This window comes from Hesperophylax consimilis, chromosome 13 (genome assembly GCF_061612785.1).
Source record: "Hesperophylax consimilis isolate HC1 chromosome 13, BYU_Hcon_1.0, whole genome shotgun sequence".
Classification (NCBI taxonomy): domain Eukaryota; kingdom Metazoa; phylum Arthropoda; class Insecta; order Trichoptera; family Limnephilidae; genus Hesperophylax; species Hesperophylax consimilis.
Genome location: NC_142848.1, coordinates 37,734,554 through 37,757,337, shown reverse-complemented (window position 1 = coordinate 37,757,337; position 22,784 = coordinate 37,734,554). Strand labels below are relative to the sequence as shown.

The 22,784-nt window shown below is 35.5% G+C and overlaps 1 protein-coding gene across 2 annotated transcripts in view; it reads right to left on the bottom strand.

Annotated features, from left to right (window-relative positions):
* The window catches only part of loh (thrombospondin type 1 domain containing lonely heart), a 700,385-nt gene that overhangs the window by 509,503 nt on the left and 168,098 nt on the right, over positions 1 to 22,784 (bottom strand). For both annotated transcript variants that reach the window (XM_089639095.1, XM_089639097.1), the window contains exons 3-4: positions 10,924 to 11,005; positions 10,322 to 10,470 (exon numbers count right to left, since the gene is read on the bottom strand). In XM_089639095.1, the coding sequence (XP_089495221.1) occupies positions 10,322 to 10,470; positions 10,924 to 11,005 (231 nt within the window). The remainder of the gene's footprint in view (positions 1 to 10,321; positions 10,471 to 10,923; positions 11,006 to 22,784) is intronic.

Genomic DNA, 22,784 nt, shown 5'->3' with positions numbered 1-22,784 from the left:
AATGTTTTTTCACCTAAACATACCCTTAAAAACTCTTTTTCATTAGTAGAAGAATTGAAAGATATGATTCTCCCTAGTAATTCTACACTAATTTCTTTTGATGTTGTAAATTTGTTCCCCAATGTTCCCATAGAAGAGAGTAAATGTTTAATTTCTGATTTATTAAATAGTTCCGATCTCTCTATAGATTTTATAAAAGATTTAACTTCCTTGTTTAATATATGCCTGAATCAAAATTATTTTAAATTTAATAATGTTATATATCAGCAACGTGACGGCCTAGCTATGGGGAGCCCTACCAGTCCTCTGATTGCTGATATATTCATGGATAACTTAGAGGAAAAAATTTTATCTAGTACCTCACATCTTATTAAAAATGTCTTGTACTGGAAAAGATACGTTGATGATGTTTTGTGTATATGGACAGGGACTAAGCGTCAACTGAATTCCTTCCTCAATCTTATAAACTCTTTTCATAATAAGATTAAATTCACATTAGAAATAGGCATAAATTCAACCTTAAATTTTTTGGACCTTACCTTATCGATTGTTAATAACAGAATTAATTTTAACATTTTTCGTAAACCCTCCTATACTGACGTTGTCATACACAGCACCTCCAATCACCCTATTTCACATAAGCACTCCGCATTCCATTCAATGGTCCATCGTTTAGTCACAATTCCAATGTCCGATAGTAATTTTGATAGTGAACTAAAACTAATTAAAAACATAGCAGTAAATAATGGCTATGAATCAAATTTTATTGATTTTATCTTAAATAAAAAGCTAAAACAAATAGCCATTAATCGCTTCCTCTTCGCTAGTCCTTGTCCTCAAACCAATGATAATAATATTAATTATCAATGGCGGCGAATTTTATTTATTAATCACTTTTCTACCTTAAGTGTAAAAAACCTTCCTTCTGAAGTCAAACCGGCCTTTTATACTAATAACAATATAGGTAAATTTCTAATTAATTCTAAAGATAAGGACGATAAATTAAGTCATTCGGGGATTTATAAATTAAATTGCAATAATTGTTCGGCTTTCTATATCGGTAAGACATCACGTAATGTTAATATTAGGATAAAGGAGCATCTTCGTTGTCTCAATAATAACGGCTTTTCCGAATTCGCAAATCATTTGATCGATAAAGATCATACATTCTGTCATAGCACCGGTGCTAAGATCTTACATAAAAACGGGCATGGTAACAGACTAAACAACTTAGAGGCACTAGAAATTAAAAAAGCTGTAAAAACCAATAGTCAGATACTTAATAATCAATTAGACATATCAAGTAGTCCAATATTAGGTCTGTTTCCAATAAACCCATAAAAAAATTCCCAGTTCTCCTTACCTCCTTACCACCATGCCAGTTGATGCTTTGTTTCTCCCGATTTATTGATGTAACCCATTAGTCTACATAATTATCTAGCGGTTTTTCCATTACTTGTGCACTAATGTTAATGTATTTTATGACCGTCTTTGTGTTGCTTATATTTGTATCATGTTGTCTCCCTCTATATTTTGTTATATATATACACACATTATGTACTTCTTGTTTAGTATTAATTTGTACCCTGATGATGCTTAAGTAAAGCGAAACCGGTCGGTTCTTAAATTAATAAATATCGTGGTTTTAAAACAAAAAAGTATTTTATTTTATTAAATATGTCAAACCACAAAGTGATTGCTTTCTACAATAAAGCAAAGAGTTCTTGTTAATTGTCATTAAGTTTAATGAAATGTTTGTTTTCTTTTCAAATGCGTATTAATATAGTAGTTTGGTAGTTTGAATAGATGAAATTGTACGTATATGAAATTAATTATTCGCTATTATTCCGCCAGAGGTGCGCTCTGTTGGCCAGTAGGGAAACTACTCCAGCGGCCGGTAAAGCAGGGTTTGACATTTTCAAGGAACCCTAGAATGCGTGATATTTTCCCGAAATTTACCCGAAACCACAGACATATGAATATATAGACTAGAAATTAAAGATGAGGGGTAAAATCAACTGTTGAAGAACGAAGGGGGTAAAGCTGACTGTGATTCGTCAATAAATCAATCTGACAGTATACAGGCATCTCGCATTATAATATCACCATTTAGTTCTTAAAAGTAAAATCTGCTTTTGAATGAATAGACATTTTTGCATGGGAGCGCAAATTACTCGCCACGTTATGAACAAATTTGCGAAGTCCAAATTCGGCAAAATAAATTTCTTCTATTTTCAGAGTCGAATATTTCGTTTACGTATTTAGTTAAGACACTTTTATAAGTGTTCATAATTTACTTCCCAGTAACAACGATGCGCACACTTGAGAATCGCTACATTCGACCAATGTTGGCTCGATGTGATAGTATATATTTCTACAACTGATTCATATTATACGACGTGAATAAGCTTAAAATGATGCTTACATATGGAATGTAATACGACAATTGGGTTTATTCTCTTTTTCACATATATTTTTACAAGTTTTCATATCACAAGCCACTATTTTGCCGTGTTATTTCATAAAATGCCTCGACCATAGCTCGACGCTAGTTCGAACAAGAATGATGAGATTCACGGGAAGCCATACGCGAGCCCAGCCGGCTCCAATAGAACCGGTATGGGGAGTGGGGAATAATACGCTTTTTAGGTTAAACGCAACGCTCGTTGTATTCTACGTGTTCACAGATGGCGTTAATTAATTAATTTTGTTTAAATACGCTTTTGCAAGGTATTGCTTTACAATAAGACAAATCATTTGTTTGCGCCCGTATATACGCAATATGAATATGAATCAATAGTTTTGTTCGTTTAGAGACTTAATTCTTTCGAGAAAGGCACACAAATACAATATTTTACCGATGTTTCAATCCAATATTGTATTTGTATGCCTTTCTCGATAGAATTGAGTTTTTATATGGACAAAACTATTTATTCATATTCATATTGCGTATATGAGGGCGCAAACAAATAATTTGTCTTAATACTGTAAAGCAATACCTTGCAAAAGCGTATTTAAACAAAATTAATTAATTAACGCCATCTGTGAACACGTAGAATACAACGAGCGTTGCGTTTAACCTTAATCACTTAGGGCAGGTCTACTAATATTCATATGTCTATGCCCGAAACAAACGATTTGAATTCGACCAATCAGAGGGCCTAAACCGTCCAGACGCTGGTATAATAATACTATCAGATATTGATTGGTACAAGCTCTGTGAAAAGAAATTATAATTTAATTAAAGATTTTTTTTTCTTGTATTAGGCAATTCACCCTAAACATCTTAACGACTGCCATTATCTTTCCACAGCTTAAAAATTGTTTCGCTCTTTTAAAGTTACAAACAGCATTATTATGCAGGAATGAAATTTGGCCAAATACACGAATGAAAACCTATTGTATTATATGAAGGCATCTGAGAAGTCAGATGATTCAAAGATCAGTGGTACACTTTTTGGTGAAATTGTGTTACCTATGTGCGAAATCTTTACGGTTTTACAGTCTAGGTACAATATATAAACAGTATAATGACAGTTGTATCACCGCAAAAAATAAATGGTCTGGTGTTTATACAATGTAAAAATGTACTATTATTTCACCATTTCCTCTCTGATGCAAAACTGTAACAACCCACTGACGAAATAGTATTTTCTTCCGTACGAAAATCAAACCCGCAACCCTTCTCAAAACACAGCAAACACTACATGTAGGTTGTATTCGTACACACGTATTAATTTAATGATTAAACCAAACTGGTTTCAGAACATGCAATCGGTAAGACAGATTCAATCAAAAATCGTAATTGGTACTAGATGGTATAAATACGTAATGTAATGATTTCAGGCTTAAGACAACGATGAGAAAGAAATAAAATTAAAAACTTAGCGGAAAGGGAAAATAGATAAAATAAGGGTGAGAGACAACCTTTCCGATGAACCTTCATCTCCCCCGGCCTTACCGGCAATACACCAATAATAATATTCCGGAAGCATTGAGTTCATAAAGAAAATGTACCTAATCGAGATGGCTTTCCCCACACATAAAATTTATAGGTTAGGTAAACAATAAATATTTATGAAGAAAGGGTTATGTTTTCGCTGTCGCCAAAAAATAATTTTATCATTTTGTAGATTAAAAATATAATGTTGAAATAAATAGTTGTGATAAGATTTTTAACAATTTCAACTTGTATAAATTTTTTCAGTATAATTGTGCTCATAACTCTAATTTGTAGGTTTGTCATTTAATAATATTACGTATCCATTGTTGTTTAAGCCACCGCATAATTTCTGCAGACTTATAAAATATTTATCTAGAACACTTTCAGTTTTTAATTTCATAGATACCTTCCTTCGTTTTGACATGTTGAAAGAACATCATTCAGAATTGAAATTTTGTGTTGTTTGATATGGCTTTAGCTTGGCTTAGTGATCAGATCTGTATAGGTAGGTACTTCATCTTCAAGCAAATACTACACAAGAGTCCCAAAACCTTCCAACCGTCCAAGTATCTTCCCCTCTGGAACGAATAAATTGTGAAATAACACAGATTTGAACCCGCGACCTCCGTATTACTAACCGATAGCCTTACCCCTCGACAACGGAGGCCGACATAACCTTCCTCTTCCTTATCTCCTTCCTTTCTCACTCCCACTCCCTTCAATCTCAGAACATATACCAATTGGGAATGCCATGCCACAGGACAACTGGCACAACATATAAAAACAACGTTATGACTAAAAACAATATTATTATCCTTATATAAAATATGCGACTTAAGTTATTTGTATCGGAAAGCATATCAACAAGGTGCTAAACCTACTTTTACGATTGTAATAAATGTATTAGCAGATATCTTTTCCAGTACTTAGCATTCAAATAACTTAATAGTTGAGGGATAGTGTTTTGATAGGTTTCCCTACAGCTAAAGGCGCTAATGATATACAAATCCAGTCGTTATATCACATTTTAAGATGCTGTATTAGGATACTTAAGGGTCATAAAATCTATGTCATTGTGTGAAGCCATTAAGAGAACATACCTACATAAGTGGACAGTAAATTAATAAATGTGTTAAATTATGTCAATGACACGGTCACTGGGAAAATTACATCGGATTATTTTAATGTGAATCTCGCGCAAGAGTCCAAATTGCTCGGTGCAAGTGGGACTATGGCATCCCCAAGTGGGACCATGCCACCCCCAAAGTTGTGAGATGGAGATGGTTCAGTTTGGGAAGGAAATGGGGAAGAGGCTCTAAATCCATTTGAAATGACGCTTCAAATCTGAATTATGGTTTTCACCTAGACGATACAGATATAACATTATACAAATGTGCATACAATATTATGCACTTGTACCTATAATATGATGTACATGTGCATATAATATTATGCGCATCAGATATTTTTCTACCTCTATTTTTTATACTGTAATTTATTATTTCTTCAATGTTGGAAAATTAGTTTGTGGCGTTGGTTTTTAAACATGTGGATTATTATTAATTAAAGGTGGTGTACAGAGTATTTCATTTTCACATGATATAATTATTGTAAAATAACCTTTTTTGTCAGTTTAGCGGGTTTTATGATGAGGAATATTATTTTTCTTAAATTTCGAGGGGAAGACTAATATTCACTCACAATGATTACTCATTGAAGCGGCAGATAGCAAATAATAAATCTGTAAGCACTTATTCTAAATATAATATATACCTATCATCTTCGGCCTGTAATATTGTATTTGAGATATTATGAAGTTATTGTCGTCTATGCTAAAAGTATTAAACTCGCAAATATTCTTATGAAAACTTACTTCACATGCATTATTTAAAGTTGGAGTCATACATCATTTCACCAATTTGAAATAATGTATGTCATACACTATTTAAAGTTACATAGTGTCATACATTATTTCATATTGGCGTCATACATTTTTTCAAAATTAATCTGTACCAAACTGCACAAAACATTAACTAATAAAATATTGTGTACCTTTGTTAATTGATAATTTGTATCTTGATTTGAAACTTACATTAAACACTTAATGGTGCTTTCCTAGTCCAACGAAATACAGAAAATAGGTATAAAACTGTTTGATGATTTGTATAGCGATGTTTTTGTGAAAATCACCTGAAGGGCGCCGTATATATTTTTTTGTTTTCCAAGGCACTCCTACTCCTACTACTCCTACTACTCCCACTACTTATCATCGATAATTTATATCAACAACTTATTTGTACCACCTTCCACCGATGCTCTCTGCTATCATATGCATAAAAGCTTTTCTCTCAAATAATCGTAATTATTATTATTTATTTTTGACATCTAGGTCATATTTATAAAGGCTGGTGGTTTTGATTGCGCGTGCGCGCGGTCGCGGGTGAACCAAAGATTACTGTCGGTCTGAAATATTCCCAATCAGATCCCCGCAGCGAAACCATTCATCGATTATGATATCCAACCATTGATTGCTTAATCGTATTATCTGCTGCTAGGTGCAGGTGCGTGGCCAATAACATTAAAACAAGATCGCTATTTCATCAATTAATAATCCCGGAGTTATTGAAAAATTAAATCATTGATATTACTATGTTAATTATTATAACATGTAGTGGATGATGATTTATTAGGCACTGGAGTGTGAAAATTATATTATTAGTTTGATGGGTCATTTTGATTATTATTTATTTGTTAGTTACAAAAAAACTATTCCAGAATAATGAATCTTTGACTGTCCAACTGGGAATGTTTCCCGTTTCAGGATAATCAACTTGATATGTTTTATTCATATGAAGTAGGTAATGACACACAAATACATAACAATCAATTCATATGATTGAATAAATTACTTATTACGGTAACATTGTGGAAATCACTTTCATGTTTACAATATAGGAAATAAGTTAGGTAAGCATCTTAATTTTTTTGATTATTTCTATGATTTGTGATAATATATGTGTAAGAATTATTATTTTAACTGATTTAAGACGTGTTTACAGTACATATCATTTTAGTTTGTGAAGTGTGGTAGGAATTTTAGGACTAGAGGACAAACATATTAAGTAGTTATATGAACGTACAACACGTTTAAGTTAAGTAAGTTAGTTGTTTATCCAGCTTAGTGCAGAAGCCAATTGTTGACCGATTTACGCAGAATGCACTTTTCAATTTCTATGTATCGGGTATGAGGTTAAACGTTTTGGCACTAAGTAAGATTATTGTCTTTGAGCAAGGGATGACTTAGTAGTAGGTGGAACTACAGGATTCCTCTCTGTATGATGGGTGTCTTGAAGATAATCGATGGAAGGGTAGTAGTTTTGTGTCTGTAATATAATATTTCTTATGTATAGTTGCCTTACATCAAAAATTCTTATCTCTTCGAATGATTCATCACTGGGGTACCTAAATGGTTTTTTTAAGGATGACCCTTAGAAATGATTTTTTGAGTTTTTGCTAAGGAATCTAGAATTGTTTTGTTACATCCGCCCAAACCTAACTATGCATATTCTTGTAAAAAGTTACAAATGCCATAGTTTATTTGTTTTAGGTCCTTTACGCAGAGAATATTTATAATAGCCATGAATAGATGAGCAAGTTTTTTGATCTCTGTAAAAGAAGAGTCTATATATTTGTCACATCTCAGAAATTTGTCTATTATCATTCCTAGATATTTTATACTATCAAAACATTAGATCGAATAATTAGGTCATGGCAATGGTGTATAAAAATGTTGTGTATTTATTTTGGCCCTGCTTCAGTTGCACTGAAGAGGATGAACATATTTTTAATGGAGTTGAGTATGAGGAGATTATTGTCTAGCCCTTGTTTTATCATGTTTATACCAACTTCTGCTTCATTATGAACTACATTCCAGCTCTTGCATTCAGATAATAATACTGTATCATCGGCAATGGTGATAATTTGGGCAGTGAAGGAACTGTTACAGAGTTCATTTAAATACTTACCAAACAAAAATGGTCCTAGAGTACTTCCTTGAGGAACACCAAATTTGATAATAGCTGGATCGCTTAGAGTATCATTAATAAGCACACTTTGGCTTCTGTTTTCTAAATAACTACCCAACCGTTTGAAAAGCTGGCTCTGAATGTCAATGCGCTGAAATTTTTTCAACAGAATTTTGTGCGAGATCGTGTCAAATATACCTACCTTTATTATATTGAAAAAAATGTAAACGATATTTATTTATAACGGGATCTTACAAATAAAGCAAGTTAAAGACCTTACACACCTCCCTGAAATCCAAAGCAATATCAGTGCAGTAGTGGAGAGCATCCTAGATCGCTTCATTAATCACCGCGTGAGTAGACAATATCAGTGTAGTGGTGGAGATCATCCTAGATAGCTTCCTTGATCACCGCGTGAATAGACAATATCAGTGTAGTAGTGGAGATCATTCTAGATAGCTTCCTTGATCACCGCGTGAGTAGACAATATCAGTGTAGTGGTGGAGAGCATCCAAGATCGCTTCATTAATCACCGCGTGAGTAGACAATATCAGTGTAGTAGTGGAGATCATCCTAGATAGCTTCCTTGATCACCGCGTGAGTAGACAATATCAGTGTAGTGGTGGAGATCATCCTAGATAGCTTCCTTGATCACCGCGTGAGCAGACAATATCAGTGTAGTGGTGGAGATCATCCTAGATAGCTTCCTTGATCACCGCGTGAATAGACAATATCAGTGTAGTCGTGGAGATCATCCTAGATAGCTTCCTTGATCACCGCGTGAGTAGACAATATCAGTGTAGTGGTGGAGATCATCCTAGATAGCTTCCTTGATCACCGCGTGAGTAGACAATATCAGTGCAGTAGTGGAGAGCATCCTAGATCGCTTCATTAATCACCGCGTGAGTAGACAATATCAGTGTAGTAGTGGAGATCATCCTAGATAGCTTCCTTGATCACCGCGTGAGCAGACAATATCAGTGTAGTGGTGGAGATCATCCTAGATAGCTTCATTGATCACCGCGTGAGTAGACAATATCAGTGTAGTGGTGGAGATCATCCTAGATAGCTTCCTTGATCACCGCGTGAGCAGACAATATCAGTGTAGTGGTGGAGATCATCCTAGATAGCTTCATTGATCACCGCGTGAGTAGACAATATCAGTGTAGTGGTGGAGATCATCCTAGATAGCTTCCTTGATCACCGCGTGAACAGACAATATCAGTGTAGTGGTGGAGATCATCCTAGATAGCTTCCTTGATCACCGCGTGAGTAGACAATATCAGTGTAGTGGTGGAGATCATCCTAGATAGCTTCCTTGATCACCGCGTGAGTAGACAATATCAGTGTAGTGGTGGAGATCATCCTAGATAGCTTCCTTGATCACCGCGTGAGCAGACAATATCAGTGTAGTGGTGGAGATCATCCTAGATAGCTTCCTTGATCACCGCGTGAGCAGACAATATCAGTGTAGTGGTGGAGATCATCCTAGATAGCTTCCTTGATCACCGCGTGAGTAGACAATATCAGTTTAGTGGTGGAGATCATCCTAGATAGCTTCCTTGATCACCGCGTGAGTAGACAATATCAGTGTAGTGGTGGAGATCATCCTAGATAGCTTCCTTGATCACCGCGTGAGCAGACAATATCAGTGTAGTGGTGGAGATCATCCTAGATAGCTTCCTTGATCACCGCGTGAGTAGACAATATCAGAGCATTGGTGGGGATCATCCTAGATCACTTCCTTGATAACCGAGTGAGTAGACAATATCATGGCAGTGGTGGAGAGCATCTAGAACGCTTCCTTGATTACCGCGTGAGTAGAAAAATCGGCCCTGACTCCTAAGTTTTGACCGGATAACTTAAGATATCAGGTCGGAAAGAAAACGCCAGACCCATTCATATTTTCTGATATTTAGAAAGTGTTGGTGCCATCTTCATTGACGAGCGCTTTGCTGCACGATCAGTTTTACATTGAGGCAGGGGTGGATGTGTAGAGAAGACGCCAAATTTTACTCCCACCACCACTCTCCCTAAATCGCCTCCGATCACAGGGAGGTGTATAACGCCTTTAACTTATAACTCGCTACCCATTCATAATGCATTGTTATCAACATTTTAATTTAATATCGACCATTTAACATTAAACAACAGAATCGAAACGCTTCAAGTAGCAATGGAAAAAAAATGGGCTCTTTTACGGTTACGTTAGTCGTTCACTTCTTCTTTCTATTTGTACTGATCACTGTCTTAAGCTAAATCATTGACTCCCGTTCATTGCACTTTGTCTTCTGCGACAATCGGACATCTTCTCCCTGAAATACTTCGTAAGATAAAATATTAAGGGTCATACCTTGTTTCGTATGAATCTTTAGGCAGACATTGCCTGGTCTGCACAGCAGCTCCGCCCCCGCAGGTCCGGGAACAGGGGGCCCGGACGCCCCACGAGCCCCACACCCCTTCCTCGAAGCGGGACCCCACCGCCTGGGACAAGGGCCAACCCTGGAAAAAAACATAATCAATAGGGTGAGAGACATATGATAAAGGTTTGAAGTGAAAATATTTTGGGCACTGAAAATATAACTTATAGAATTCTAATTTATTTTGAAGGATCTGAAATAAAACTGCAAGTCGTCTATTTGCATAATACTTATCGACTCGTAGCCCCCAGACATTGGGTATCTGGGTACAGATTGTGAAAAAGAAGTTGACATCTCCCAGAAAAATCGTGAAAGAAAAAATCAATAATGTATAGGGATTGGACTACTTTCAACGAACGCTTGGTTTGTAAAAACTGAAAACACATGAACTTAATAAAAGTATCTACAATGTGGTAATTGGTTACAAAAAGGTCAGTTGGTTTAAGGCATTCAGTGCTTGTTAAATCTTTACGATTTGTTCATGTTGTTGTTACAATCATTATTAATGCCTCATAAATATTTTTGTTTGTCTTACCTCTTTTCGTTTATCGTGCAATCTGTTTTGAATTTCTAATTTGGAAGAGGATAGTCCGACGAATGTCAGAACAGTGAGGAACCTGAAACAATGAAAACAGAAATTATAAACACAACTTTAAAAAATATATTTATGTACCTTTTTATGGTGATTTGTCATTGGGTTTTATGCAGTGTTGCACTACCTCATTCGTTAGCCAACTTTTCGAGCAGCATTGAAGTGTCCATCATCACATCATATCTGCCCTGATGATGGACACTGTAAAGGTGTCCGAAACGTTGATTAAGGAAGGAGGTAGTGCAGCACCGCATAATAAATCACTAATAAATTTGGTAATGGAAATCTAAAATCATATTCCCATTTATTCAAAAGATCGAAACTTAATTCTCATCAGACCATAGGCTGTCAAAAAGAAAATTTAAGAACAGCATATTAAGCCAACGAACTGTTTAACGGGTAGGTATACTGGACCACCGCGTAATGCTTTGCACAAGCGTTAGTTGAACTGCAAAAAGAAAATATTAAATAAATCACTGGCGCCGCATTTATATGCACTTACCACATGTCCCACACTTCCTAAATGGATCGTATTACAGGTCATAACGTGCACAATATAAATCTCTCGCTCGTGTTCATCCACTTTATAAATCAAACTATTCCAAACTAGATGAGTTCACGATTATAATAAAATCATATGTTTGTGGGAGATCCCTGCAGCCTAACACCAGGTTATATTGAATATTATGAAGATTTCACGTAGGAAGAGAAGATTTGTGGTTTAAAAATGTAAACGATATTCAAAATATAATTGAATCAGGCCATAGAGGAATGTAAGATACAAATAAAACAGCTCTCTCGCCCACACGGAGAACTTTATTGTTTACCCATCTCTTAAGGTAAGATATGTTTACTTAAACGAAATGTTTTTTTCAAATAATTCAGGTAATGATTTCTTGTATGTGTGTGTACGGATATGATATTTCTGGATGATATTTTGTACATTTTCAGTATGTTTTATGTTTGTAAAAGCCTTATGGGGGTAAAATATGTACAGGTACATACACAACGAAATATTTGTGGTATTAAACGCTACATGTATAAGACATATCTCCACAGGGGAAAACCTTCCGGTATAACTCTTTCGAGCACATATTCTATATTCAGTCATTTCCTCAAATATACTCTTCTGATTATTGACAAGACCGAAGAAAGTATTATTGTTATTAGGCGTTTCTAGGTACTTGTCCGGTCCATCTTAGTTTCCTTTATTGATCTTATCGGTTTTACACACATCCCCATCATCTCATTTCTACTGTATTCAGTCCTCTTTAATATTTTTTCTACAGATTCCATGCTCAACTACTGTGAATATCAGAACTGTCTGCATTAGCAATATTTTTTATTTGCTTGGACGTATCGATCGTAAATCTGCGTTGTTAAATGTTTGAAGAGCTAATACGTAATAAACATTCAAAGGAATTAATTCCTTCAAGGTCAAAAAGCAGATCATTGTATCATCACACTAAATAACCAATAGTATGCTCCAATGATGAACTCATATTAACGTAGGTACATAGCTGTTGGCAGTTAACTATTTGAGCATTCAGAACGATTCAATGTTTACACAAACGAGCCATTACAGAGTTTGGTATAACAGTTCCACTTCAGTCGGTATGCATAAAATCGTGTGGCAGTGGGATATAATAATAAGGCTGGTTGCATCACCAGATTAGCTTACACAAACAAAACATAGCAGTTTATTAGTCAGCCGAATTACAGCTCCAGCGATGGCAAAAACTGTTCCAAGAAATATTCGGAGCTGTGAGAAATCTGAGAAACTGAAGAAGATAAGGAGGCGGCTTCGAAACCAAAAGACAATCGTTATCTGATTCCGAGAAGGCGTGGGAATTGGATAACGTCTTAGCGAAGAATAAAATGATATTATTTTTTTATTTTATTTTTATATAAAGGTAATGCTTCCTCTTTCAATCAGATCTATTACAAAGTTGATAATGATGATTATACTTTATTTTGTGATGTCGGATGTGTGATGATTCGAAATGATTTCGTGATTTATGCGAAGGTTTAAAAAATGATTTACATGGAAAATCCGTGTTTTTCGTTGCTTCTCTCTACTTATATGAATATTATATACAATTTTGCTAGCGATGCCTCTTATTATATATACCATACCATTTGATCAGTGGGTACATATTTGATTTTTTACTGAACATATTATTTCCTACCTAATTGGAGTTTTCGCATCTTTGATGTCTTGATCGAGTACCTACTTGTGCATCAAAGCTTACAATCTATATTGTACAAGCTTGTACCTATCAAAGTTCGAAGTTGACCACATCGTGAAAAAATTACAGTACAATATAGATTGTGTCCATTCAAGCGCTTAACGCAAAGAGACAATTATTTCATCAACTTTGCTCAGAAATAATCAATCTCTGTAATAAATTCCTAGCCACGGATTTGTTGAGACGCAAATTCTTTCGGTTCCTAACCTCTGCTCTGGCCCATAAATGTAGTACACCAAAATAGTAACAGTTCCATCATTTGATTGATTAGTGTTTACATGATGTATGGCGGATGGGTCCCGATGTTGGAGATAATCTGATCGCCTCTGTGAATAGTAATAGTGGTCGCAGTTGTTGTGTGGCTAATTCCGTTTAACCTTTGTCCAGGGTTTTGGAACTCTTTGGCCGAATGAAGACTAATGGTCCAATTTAGAAAAGTCTTCAGTGAATTAATTATCGTGTTAAAATATGTACAACACGATGGGAGTGACATGGTCCAACACTGATAATGACTATTCAGCCCTGGTATAATGGAGCTTTTTCCAAAGACAATGAATATCCTGACTATATCTTAAATTTAAATTTATTGAATCAATTTTACTATGCACTGTTAATTGTCAGGTTTAAATATTAAAAAAAACCTTTTTGCATGTAAGGTCACACTCATTATAACAAGATTTGCCAATTTTTAGATTTATAAATCAATTGCGTCGGTGGTCAAGTTGTAAAAATCCCAACTACGAATCTAGAGTCGTCCGCAAGTAAATTTGATTTCCTTAATTTGTGTTGTTTTACGATTAATTCATGTATATTGGCACCTTCCTCTCCCCGTCTCCTTTACTCAACCACCACCTACAGCTTAACTACATCCCCCAACAATTTGGAATGCCATTATTACTGGCTCTCTAGGGTAGCAGTTGGGAATCTGGCACGGTATTTACATATATATATATCACCATCATGAAAGAATCAAAACAATGCTTGAAATGGCTTTAACCGTGTTCAGTACCAGGTCTGAATAACCAGATGCTTCCCCACCTTCCTCTTCCCCATTCCGTTAAACCTCGCAACATACCCCAAACGAGGATTCCAAAAGGTAGGTAATCAGGCAGGGACTACGGTGATTCCGTGATTTTTTAAACTATAAATAAATATATATTACATATAATAAATAAATATTTTACGTATAATTGTGATTGATTTTCGGGTTACTACGGCGTGTTGCCCTTTCTCCTTTTTTAGATAAAGTTTCGTACAGAATTACAATAAACTTCCATCTCGGCCATCCGGACAAATAGGCAATTGCCAAGCGTTAAATTTAACCCGGCCATTGTTTTGGTTTTGTTCCTGAAGAGGAAGACCCAAAATACATCGAGCAAACCCCGTTAATATTAATTGAGACGACGGGGCTAAGCCTAATAGTTGGTATCCGGTGGGTACTTGATGGCTACACCAAAACTAAACGCCAAAAATCACATTAATTTTTTTCAATTTTATATCTAAATACCGCCCTAAAAGCGTTAACGCACGCAACACGAAACCACATATCTAAATAGTAAATTATAGCATAGTAACCGTGTCTGTCTGTTTGTGCGCTTAGTTCTTCTAAACTACATGGATTTTGATAAGGTTTTGACCATCATTTAGAGAATTACTTCCGAAAGGTTTATATATGTAATACGTGCATATTTTATTTACAAAAAATAGAGAAAAGTATGTTTTTCAAAAATATTTTCCGGCTCTTACATTGCTAACCTTGGCTAAACCTTGAGAGATTATCACAACCTCACAACACAACACAAGGAAAGCCAGGTACACTAACAGCTAGCCTAAGAATATAAAAACACACTTCACCACACCACCCATTTGAGGTAAAAATTGTGAGACGCATGTGACGACGTTCTATTTGTATAAAGAACATTAACTTTAAATTCAGTAAATTTAAATGATTCACCACCTCATGAAAAATAAAAATCTAGACAAAAAAACAACCTGAGAACGGGCTCTATAATGCTCTCAGAAACGTTAGCTACAGAAAGAGAAAACGCAACACAAGGACATAATAACCCAAAAATTACTCTCGACAATAATACTTTTGGCCGTTAAAATCTCAAATCATATTTTATGCATAATATGAAAGAATTGCCATGAACTTAGTATTATTTACCCTCTATTTGTAGGTTACCGAATGACTCATTGATGCGGCATGATCATCTGTCGCCCCAGGGTTCGGGTTATGTATGCAAATCCGGCCAGTGACGAATATACAAATGTAATCAAGGACGATTCAGTCAGTATCCGGAGGGCGGAACCACGCGCCACTGCACCGCGATGCAATCAGCCGTGGCCGCTGCTTACTTAGTGACGTATGCCCATGCCCCACGGTACCATTCCGGTTCCATGTATCATGGGCCACAGCATTTGTCAATGACCGATGTGTGTTAGGCGATCGAGTTTTGAATAAAACACCCGTAGGTATTTCAAAAATTGTCAGTTAGTATTTTATTATGTTATTACTACCTACACTAGTCCCAAGTGCTTCCAACTTCCAAACATTACTTTTTTATAATAAAAATAAAAATATTTTCCTCAAAGCCTATGCCATCTTTGGGGATGCTGTGCAGGGGGTATTTTTAAGGAGAAAAGGGAGATGAAGTTTTCGCAAGGAAAAGTTATGAGGGGTGGGTTGGAATCTGGTGGGTCCAGGAGTGACGAACGAATTAATTCAATTAATTCATCGCTCAAGGCGATGGGACAAGAGAGTCCTGCTAGAGAGTTCAAAATGTCTTCCTCAACTAGTCTCTCCCTATACGGCCCGCCCCCACAGTAAGTGGGCAAACGCATCCGCGGCCTCACAAAGACAAACCTCATCCCCTAAGCCCGGGAATCCCTGCTCAGTCACCAAACGCAGGCAACCACTTGGGGTTATCTATGGCAGAGGTGTTGGTTACCAATAAATGGTACCCATACCCGCCTCCCAAATTGTCGCTGATGTAGACAGTGAGACTATAGCATCCCCAATTATTGAGGTAAGTTGTGAGGTTAAATGTAGTGGAGAGAGAAAGGAGATGAGGTAGAGGAAGGTGGGAACGTACCACGCTATTCGGTTCTGATCACCAAACACGGTTAAACCTATTCTAAGTTACGTTTCGATTCTGAATGGTTGTCTTTAACTTAAGTATCAACCACTCTGGAACGTGCCTCAAATACGAAATGAAATATGAATATATTTATTGATTAATAAATTGTGAAAAAAATTCAAATCAAATTTACTCATTCGCGCGGAGATTGTAACCCGCGACCTCCGGATTAGCAGCCAAGGATCGTAGCCACGCAAACACTGATGCCGTCAAATGATTGGTTAAGGGATGAATGTGCGATGGATGGCGGTTCGACTAGTAAAACTAACTGTTGAAAGATCGATTGCAATCAATTCATTGAAGAAATGTAGCTAAACAGAGTCAGTTTTCCAGGTATTACAGTGGAGCCTGCACTATTGTGTGGCACATTGAGTTGACTAGGTAAGTTAACTTGTTGAACTCTGACAATAGTATTTTATCTGGGTCTCTTCAACACCCGTACTTCAGATATGGTGGCGTATACTATAGTTCATATCGTTCGTCTTAACCTGAACACGCGGGGAGTTCTTTATTTTATTTTTTTTATTTTTATTTCATTTAAACGCCCATAGGGCTTTTACATATAATAATGTACATCTTTATTTTTTTAGTTATACATTTTATATAAAAAAAAAATATAGATTACATATAAAAATGTCAGATTTAGCAAAATATAGGTTACATAAAATATAAGAGTTTAAAAAATTAGGTATGATAGAGTGCAAATAAGTGCGACAAAAAATATAAAATTTGCCAAAATCCTCCAAATCAACGATAATGTTAATAAGAAGGTATAAAATTAGTTGATAACAATAGTTTACAAAGTATGTAAAAATAGTTCGCACATACTCCGTTTAAAGTTGGCCAAGTTCAAATTATTGTCAAATACATTTATATTATTTAAGTATTTGTTACCAAGACTGTGTAAACGTTGTATTGGAGAGTGAAAACTATAGTTGGAATGAGATGTATGTATGTAAAATGTTGATATTTGCCTAGTTGTTCGTGTAGGTATGTGTAGATTTATTAAATGCAGGAGTTCACAACAATCGAATTTAGAGTTCAATAATTTTAATAAAAAGGTTAGGTCGTTTATTTTTTTTCTGTTTTCTAATGTCGGAATATTTAAATGATTCAATAATGACTGGTAATTTATGTGTTCTAAAGGGATGTTAAGTTTAAAATTGACGAAGCGTAGAAATTTTCTTTGAATTCTTTCAACATTATGAATATGTACATTGTAGAAGGGCGACCAAACTATGGAGTTATGTTCTATCAGGCTTCTAACAAGGGATATGTACAATAGTTTTATGATTTGTAAAGATTTAAAATTTAAAATTGTTCTTAATATAAAACCTAATGTTTTCATACCCTTATTCACAGTTTGTTGAATGTGGGCCGTAAAGTCTAGTTTCTCATCCATTATTATGCCAAGATCTCGCATTTCCTTTACTCTTTCTAAATTTGTTTTATTTATTGAATAGCCAAAAAATTGTGATGTTTTTTTTTCTGGAAAAGGTCAAAATTTTGCATTTTTCTACATTTAAATATAAATTGTTTTGTGAACACCACTTATTTAGCATGTCTATATTAGATTGAAGAACTTGACAGTCGTTTAATGAGGTTATTTCTTTATATAATTTAATATCGTCGGCGAATAGCAGTACATTGACATTTTCAAAGCTTCTTGTTAGGCGTCAAGGTTAATTTATTTGTTATAGTATAACAGAAATTTTTGCAAAAAGATTTTTATCGCTAATTTTAATTTTAAAAAGATTACATATAGGACTGCCCTGTGGTTAATATATTATGATCCTCGGCTGTAAATCTGGGCGTGCTCAAGTAAATTTTATTTTAAAAAAATTTGCGTTACTTCACAGGTAACTTCTTGCGGTACTTTCCATATGCCATGATGAAATACCATCATTTAGAATTGAACCTACGTAAAATAGCTTTTGCCATGTTTGGCGACCAGAACAGCTACGTACATCCCCGCCTTCCTCTTCCTCATCTCCTTCCCCTTCCCACTTCTTTCAGCCTCAAAACAAACCGCAGTTTGGGATGTCCTAGTCTCACTAGCTCCGGACGGTTGGCAGTAGTTGGCAGTAGTTGGCAGTAGTTGGCAATAGTTGGCAGTAGTTGGCAGTAGTTGGCAGTAGTTGGCAGTAGCTGGCAGTAGTTAGACAGTTGCGACTCTGGTGAAAGTATATCCTTTTTTTACAGTAAGTAAATAAACATTATTTACATTAGACGTAGTCTCGTGATCAGATACACAAGAAAAAATCTCTTAGAAACTTTTAATAACAGAGAGAGATTAATCAAAAAGCCGAAACAGCATAAAAAGGACCTTAATAATGTTATACTTTATTTATACTGAATACATATAAACAGTCAAAAAACGTCTGTACAGTGCTCCTGGAACTAGACGGAGTGCGTATCATGAGCCAACGGATCAATGCACTGGCCCAACGTGTGCAGGACGACTTGGCCGTTGCATGGTCAACCCAATTATTGTGGTTTTCGTGCACACATCAAACGTGGCGCAAACCTGCTTACAGCGTTCACACGTTGGCCCCGTCTTCAGTTCGCTATAAGCATTCAGCGGAGACGGTAGTGCTATAATTGCGTGAGCGCTTATTTATGTTTATGAATTACGAAGATTATATACGATAATTTCCACATCCATCTAGATTTGACGCCCTCCGTTGTCGAGGGGTAAGGATCTCGACTAGCAATCCGAAGGTAGCAGGTTCGAAAAGCGGCGAAAGATTTTTTTATGTATATAGTATACTTGCGACACGTTCCAGAGTGTAGAATACTCTTAGTATCGCTGAGAGTATTCTACACTCTGATACAAGACCACCATTCAGAATTGAAACGTTGCTTGAAATTGCTTTAGCTGTGTTTGGTGACCATACCTGAATAGCCAGAGAATCCCCAACCTTCCTCTTCGCATCTCCTTCCCCTCCCAACTCCCTTCACCTCACAACATACCCCAATTGGAAATGCCATAGTATCACTGGCTCCAGACGGTGGAGATCAGTTGAAATTCCTGTGCGGTATTCCTATTCGAAATCGGTCAAATGGCCAACGGAGAAAAGGGGTTTTCATTGTTTTTTATTCTCAAAAAAAAATTACAACAGTGAAGGTATATTTATTTTATGTAGACGAATATATTTTCTACAAGGTTTTAAAAGTTGCCATTTTCGATTTGCCGTCCAAACTACATGATCGTTTTTATTCGCGAATTGGCCAAGAGCATTGGCACCAACGTTGGCAATGGCGTTCACACGTCGTTGGCGAGTTGGCAACGCGTTGGGCCAGCGTGGACTAGGTCCATCACATATGATACTGTTCGTTGTAGGTACCTACAAGGCAAGTGGCTACATAGGAAGGATTTTTTTGTTGTTTAAAAAAGTTGTCGGATAGTAAGTAAAACGACGTCTACATTGTTTACTCCAAATGTGCTCAGAAATCGCAGGTTTAATTTCTCTCGCGTATGTGCTGATACACCCTTTATAAAGCAATAATTATGTATTTCTAATAAATTCTACTGCTTAATAATATAGGTGAGTGATGTCAGAAATAATAATTTTCCAAGCAAATTTGCCATTTACTTGATGTATTTTTTCCGCAATTATTTTGTACAAAAGGAGGTAAATGTCAGCTTTTGGTATTTATTATATTAAATTGAACAATATTGAAGCTTTTGTGAAAGTGATGCATTAGCGTGTAGGTGATATTGTTGACATTTCGTCAAAATTGTGCTTGAATTGAATATTCATACCATTAGGCGAAAAGGTCATTTGAATATTATTACTAAGGGTAAAAACCAAGACATTGATTTTATTTAGAAAATCCAAAGATTGAGTCACTAAATATTATAAGTGTCTTTTACGCAGATAGAAGTCACACAGGTTCAATAACTTCAAAGCTATCAAAAGTCATACCTGAGTCGAGAAAACAAAGCAAAAAGCTAAATAACCGTTTTCTGACTACAGAAATACACGGACAAAAATGAGTATTGCTGATTTATTAAAATCCTGTGACAAACGGGATAGCATGGTGTGTAGTAATAAACTTTTAGTATATTCATGATATATCGGAACATGTGTTCATGCACCTGTGTTTGTCCTGATAGCATTCAATGACGAAATGCGAAAATATTAGAATTTTGACGAACACCTGTTTCGACATCGCCGTAACACATTCTGGTAGATTTTTAATAAATTAGCTATAGTTTAAATCAGTAAGTTTTCTCCGTGTAGAATAAACAGATCAGTAAAAAACACAAGATTTAGCTTACTTCGTGCACACAGATACGCCCACAATACAATTCATTCACGTATGGCCATACATTATGTAAGTGCTTTTAATTAGATTTTTATTCCAGCGGATAAAGTTTCATTGCATCTATAAAATAAGCTTCCCCTTAGTAAAATTATAAATTAAATTAAAAACAACAGTAACCTAAACTTAACAACAGTAAATTAAATTACGAACAGCAGTTACTTAATCTTAAACTTAACAGCAGTAAATTCAAAAGAACGAAAGCATAACATAAATAAAACATGCAATACAACATACTAGTTAAGTCAATAATACGCTAACTGAAGAAGTCTTAAAATAATAACGAAAAAAATTAAAAGATATTTGTGGGTCAGCTTTTTGGGGCTAATTTGACGATTATTGACGTATTTATTTGAAATATCATACATAACTGGTTCCTCTGGGAAAATGATAGATCTGGGCATCGATTCTCCACAAGTCATTCCACTCGAACAACGAGTGGTTCGACCCACTCGTTGTTGGAGTGGAATGAATAATGACGTATGGCGTATGTAAGTGTGTACTTTCGACTAGACTCAAGAATAAGACTTTCGACCAATGTATGTACTTTCGACGGCGATTGGGGCCGCCTAGATTGGAAAATCGAAACCCAGGGTACATTCGGATTTGTTCTTTCGAGAGTGTTCTTTGCCGAGGATTTTAGGCCATTTCGATTCAGGAAACTCAACTTTTATTTCCTTCTGTTTATCTTTATCCCTTTTCCCGATTCTGAATATTTTCAGGTAAAGAGAATTTGTTGAGTTGTCCAAGTCAAAAATGATATAATTTTTTTATGTTGGTGGTATCATTATTAATAATATCTGTTTGAGATAATAATCGCTTTCAGGAATGTTACAAATCATAATATTGTTTTCTTAATTAATAAATTAATCTCAGCAATAATGTCACATACGTTATTTGTTTGTGTGAGGAAGTAGTAATGGGTATCGTAGGATGAATAAATGTAATTATAAACCTGAGTAAATAAATTTAGCTGCGATTATATTTATAAGAAGTCATGCATTAATCACTGCTGCTGTTGATACGGCGTCAGATTAACGGATTTTTCAGTTAAAAATGTCATTATAAATAACGATATCTTCAGTCTTCGGTCGGACGATGGCGACTTGGAGACAAGAGTCGCTCATTAACTTATCGCCGTAATTAAATTAAAATAATCCAAGAGTGATTAATGCCGGGCTTATACATTATTGCTGAGCTACGGGTGAGGCACGAGAACATGCATTCTTCTGGGTTTTATGAAATTTCAATGAGGTAATTCTTTTGGCGTGTATGGACAACCTTTGGTCTCGTGGCAGTTGATTTAAGATGTTCGGATAGCTATATTTTTCTCTCCCTCTTTCTAATTTTTAACTTTCTTTTTAAAGAGAAAGGATGAAAGTTTGAGCCAGTACCAATCCGACATTCGTGGCTTGTAAATTAAACCCAAGATTTTCATCTATCCGGAATCGTGTCTTAACAGACAACTATCCGATCCGAGTGAGCAAAAAATTTTTAAAGAGGAGTGTATATATCACAAATCATATCAATTGTGTAAATTAAAACTCAAAAAGTGTTAACATGAAAAAATGAGAAAATTTCTTGATTTTCTTAAAATGTAGTGATATATGGGGGCAAAGTAAAATCATATAGAATGACACCGAAAAACAACGCATGCTCTTAGGTGAATCCCTTTAGAACTTGTTTAAACTTGATTCGGACAAACCAACCACGCAGGGGAAAGCTTGAATAGATTGAGGTTTTCAAGAGGAATTAAAATGATTTCAAAGTCACAATATGTATCCTATATCGTATACCACTGCCTTGTATTTATTGAATGTAAGTTGCAGATGAATGAAACAATTAAAAATAATAAAAAAACGTGTATAATTTAAATATACTATACACATCGATCTACAACACTTATCGATCTACATCTATATTCTATACACGATTGACATTTTCACAAAAATAGCTGCGGCAGTGTCTGACACTGTCTAACTGCATTTGTTTTAAATATATAAAACAAACTTGGTTTTATGCTAGTTTTTAATATAATGGTTCCCAACCACTTGAACAGATTAGAGTTTTAGGAATAATCCGTCAG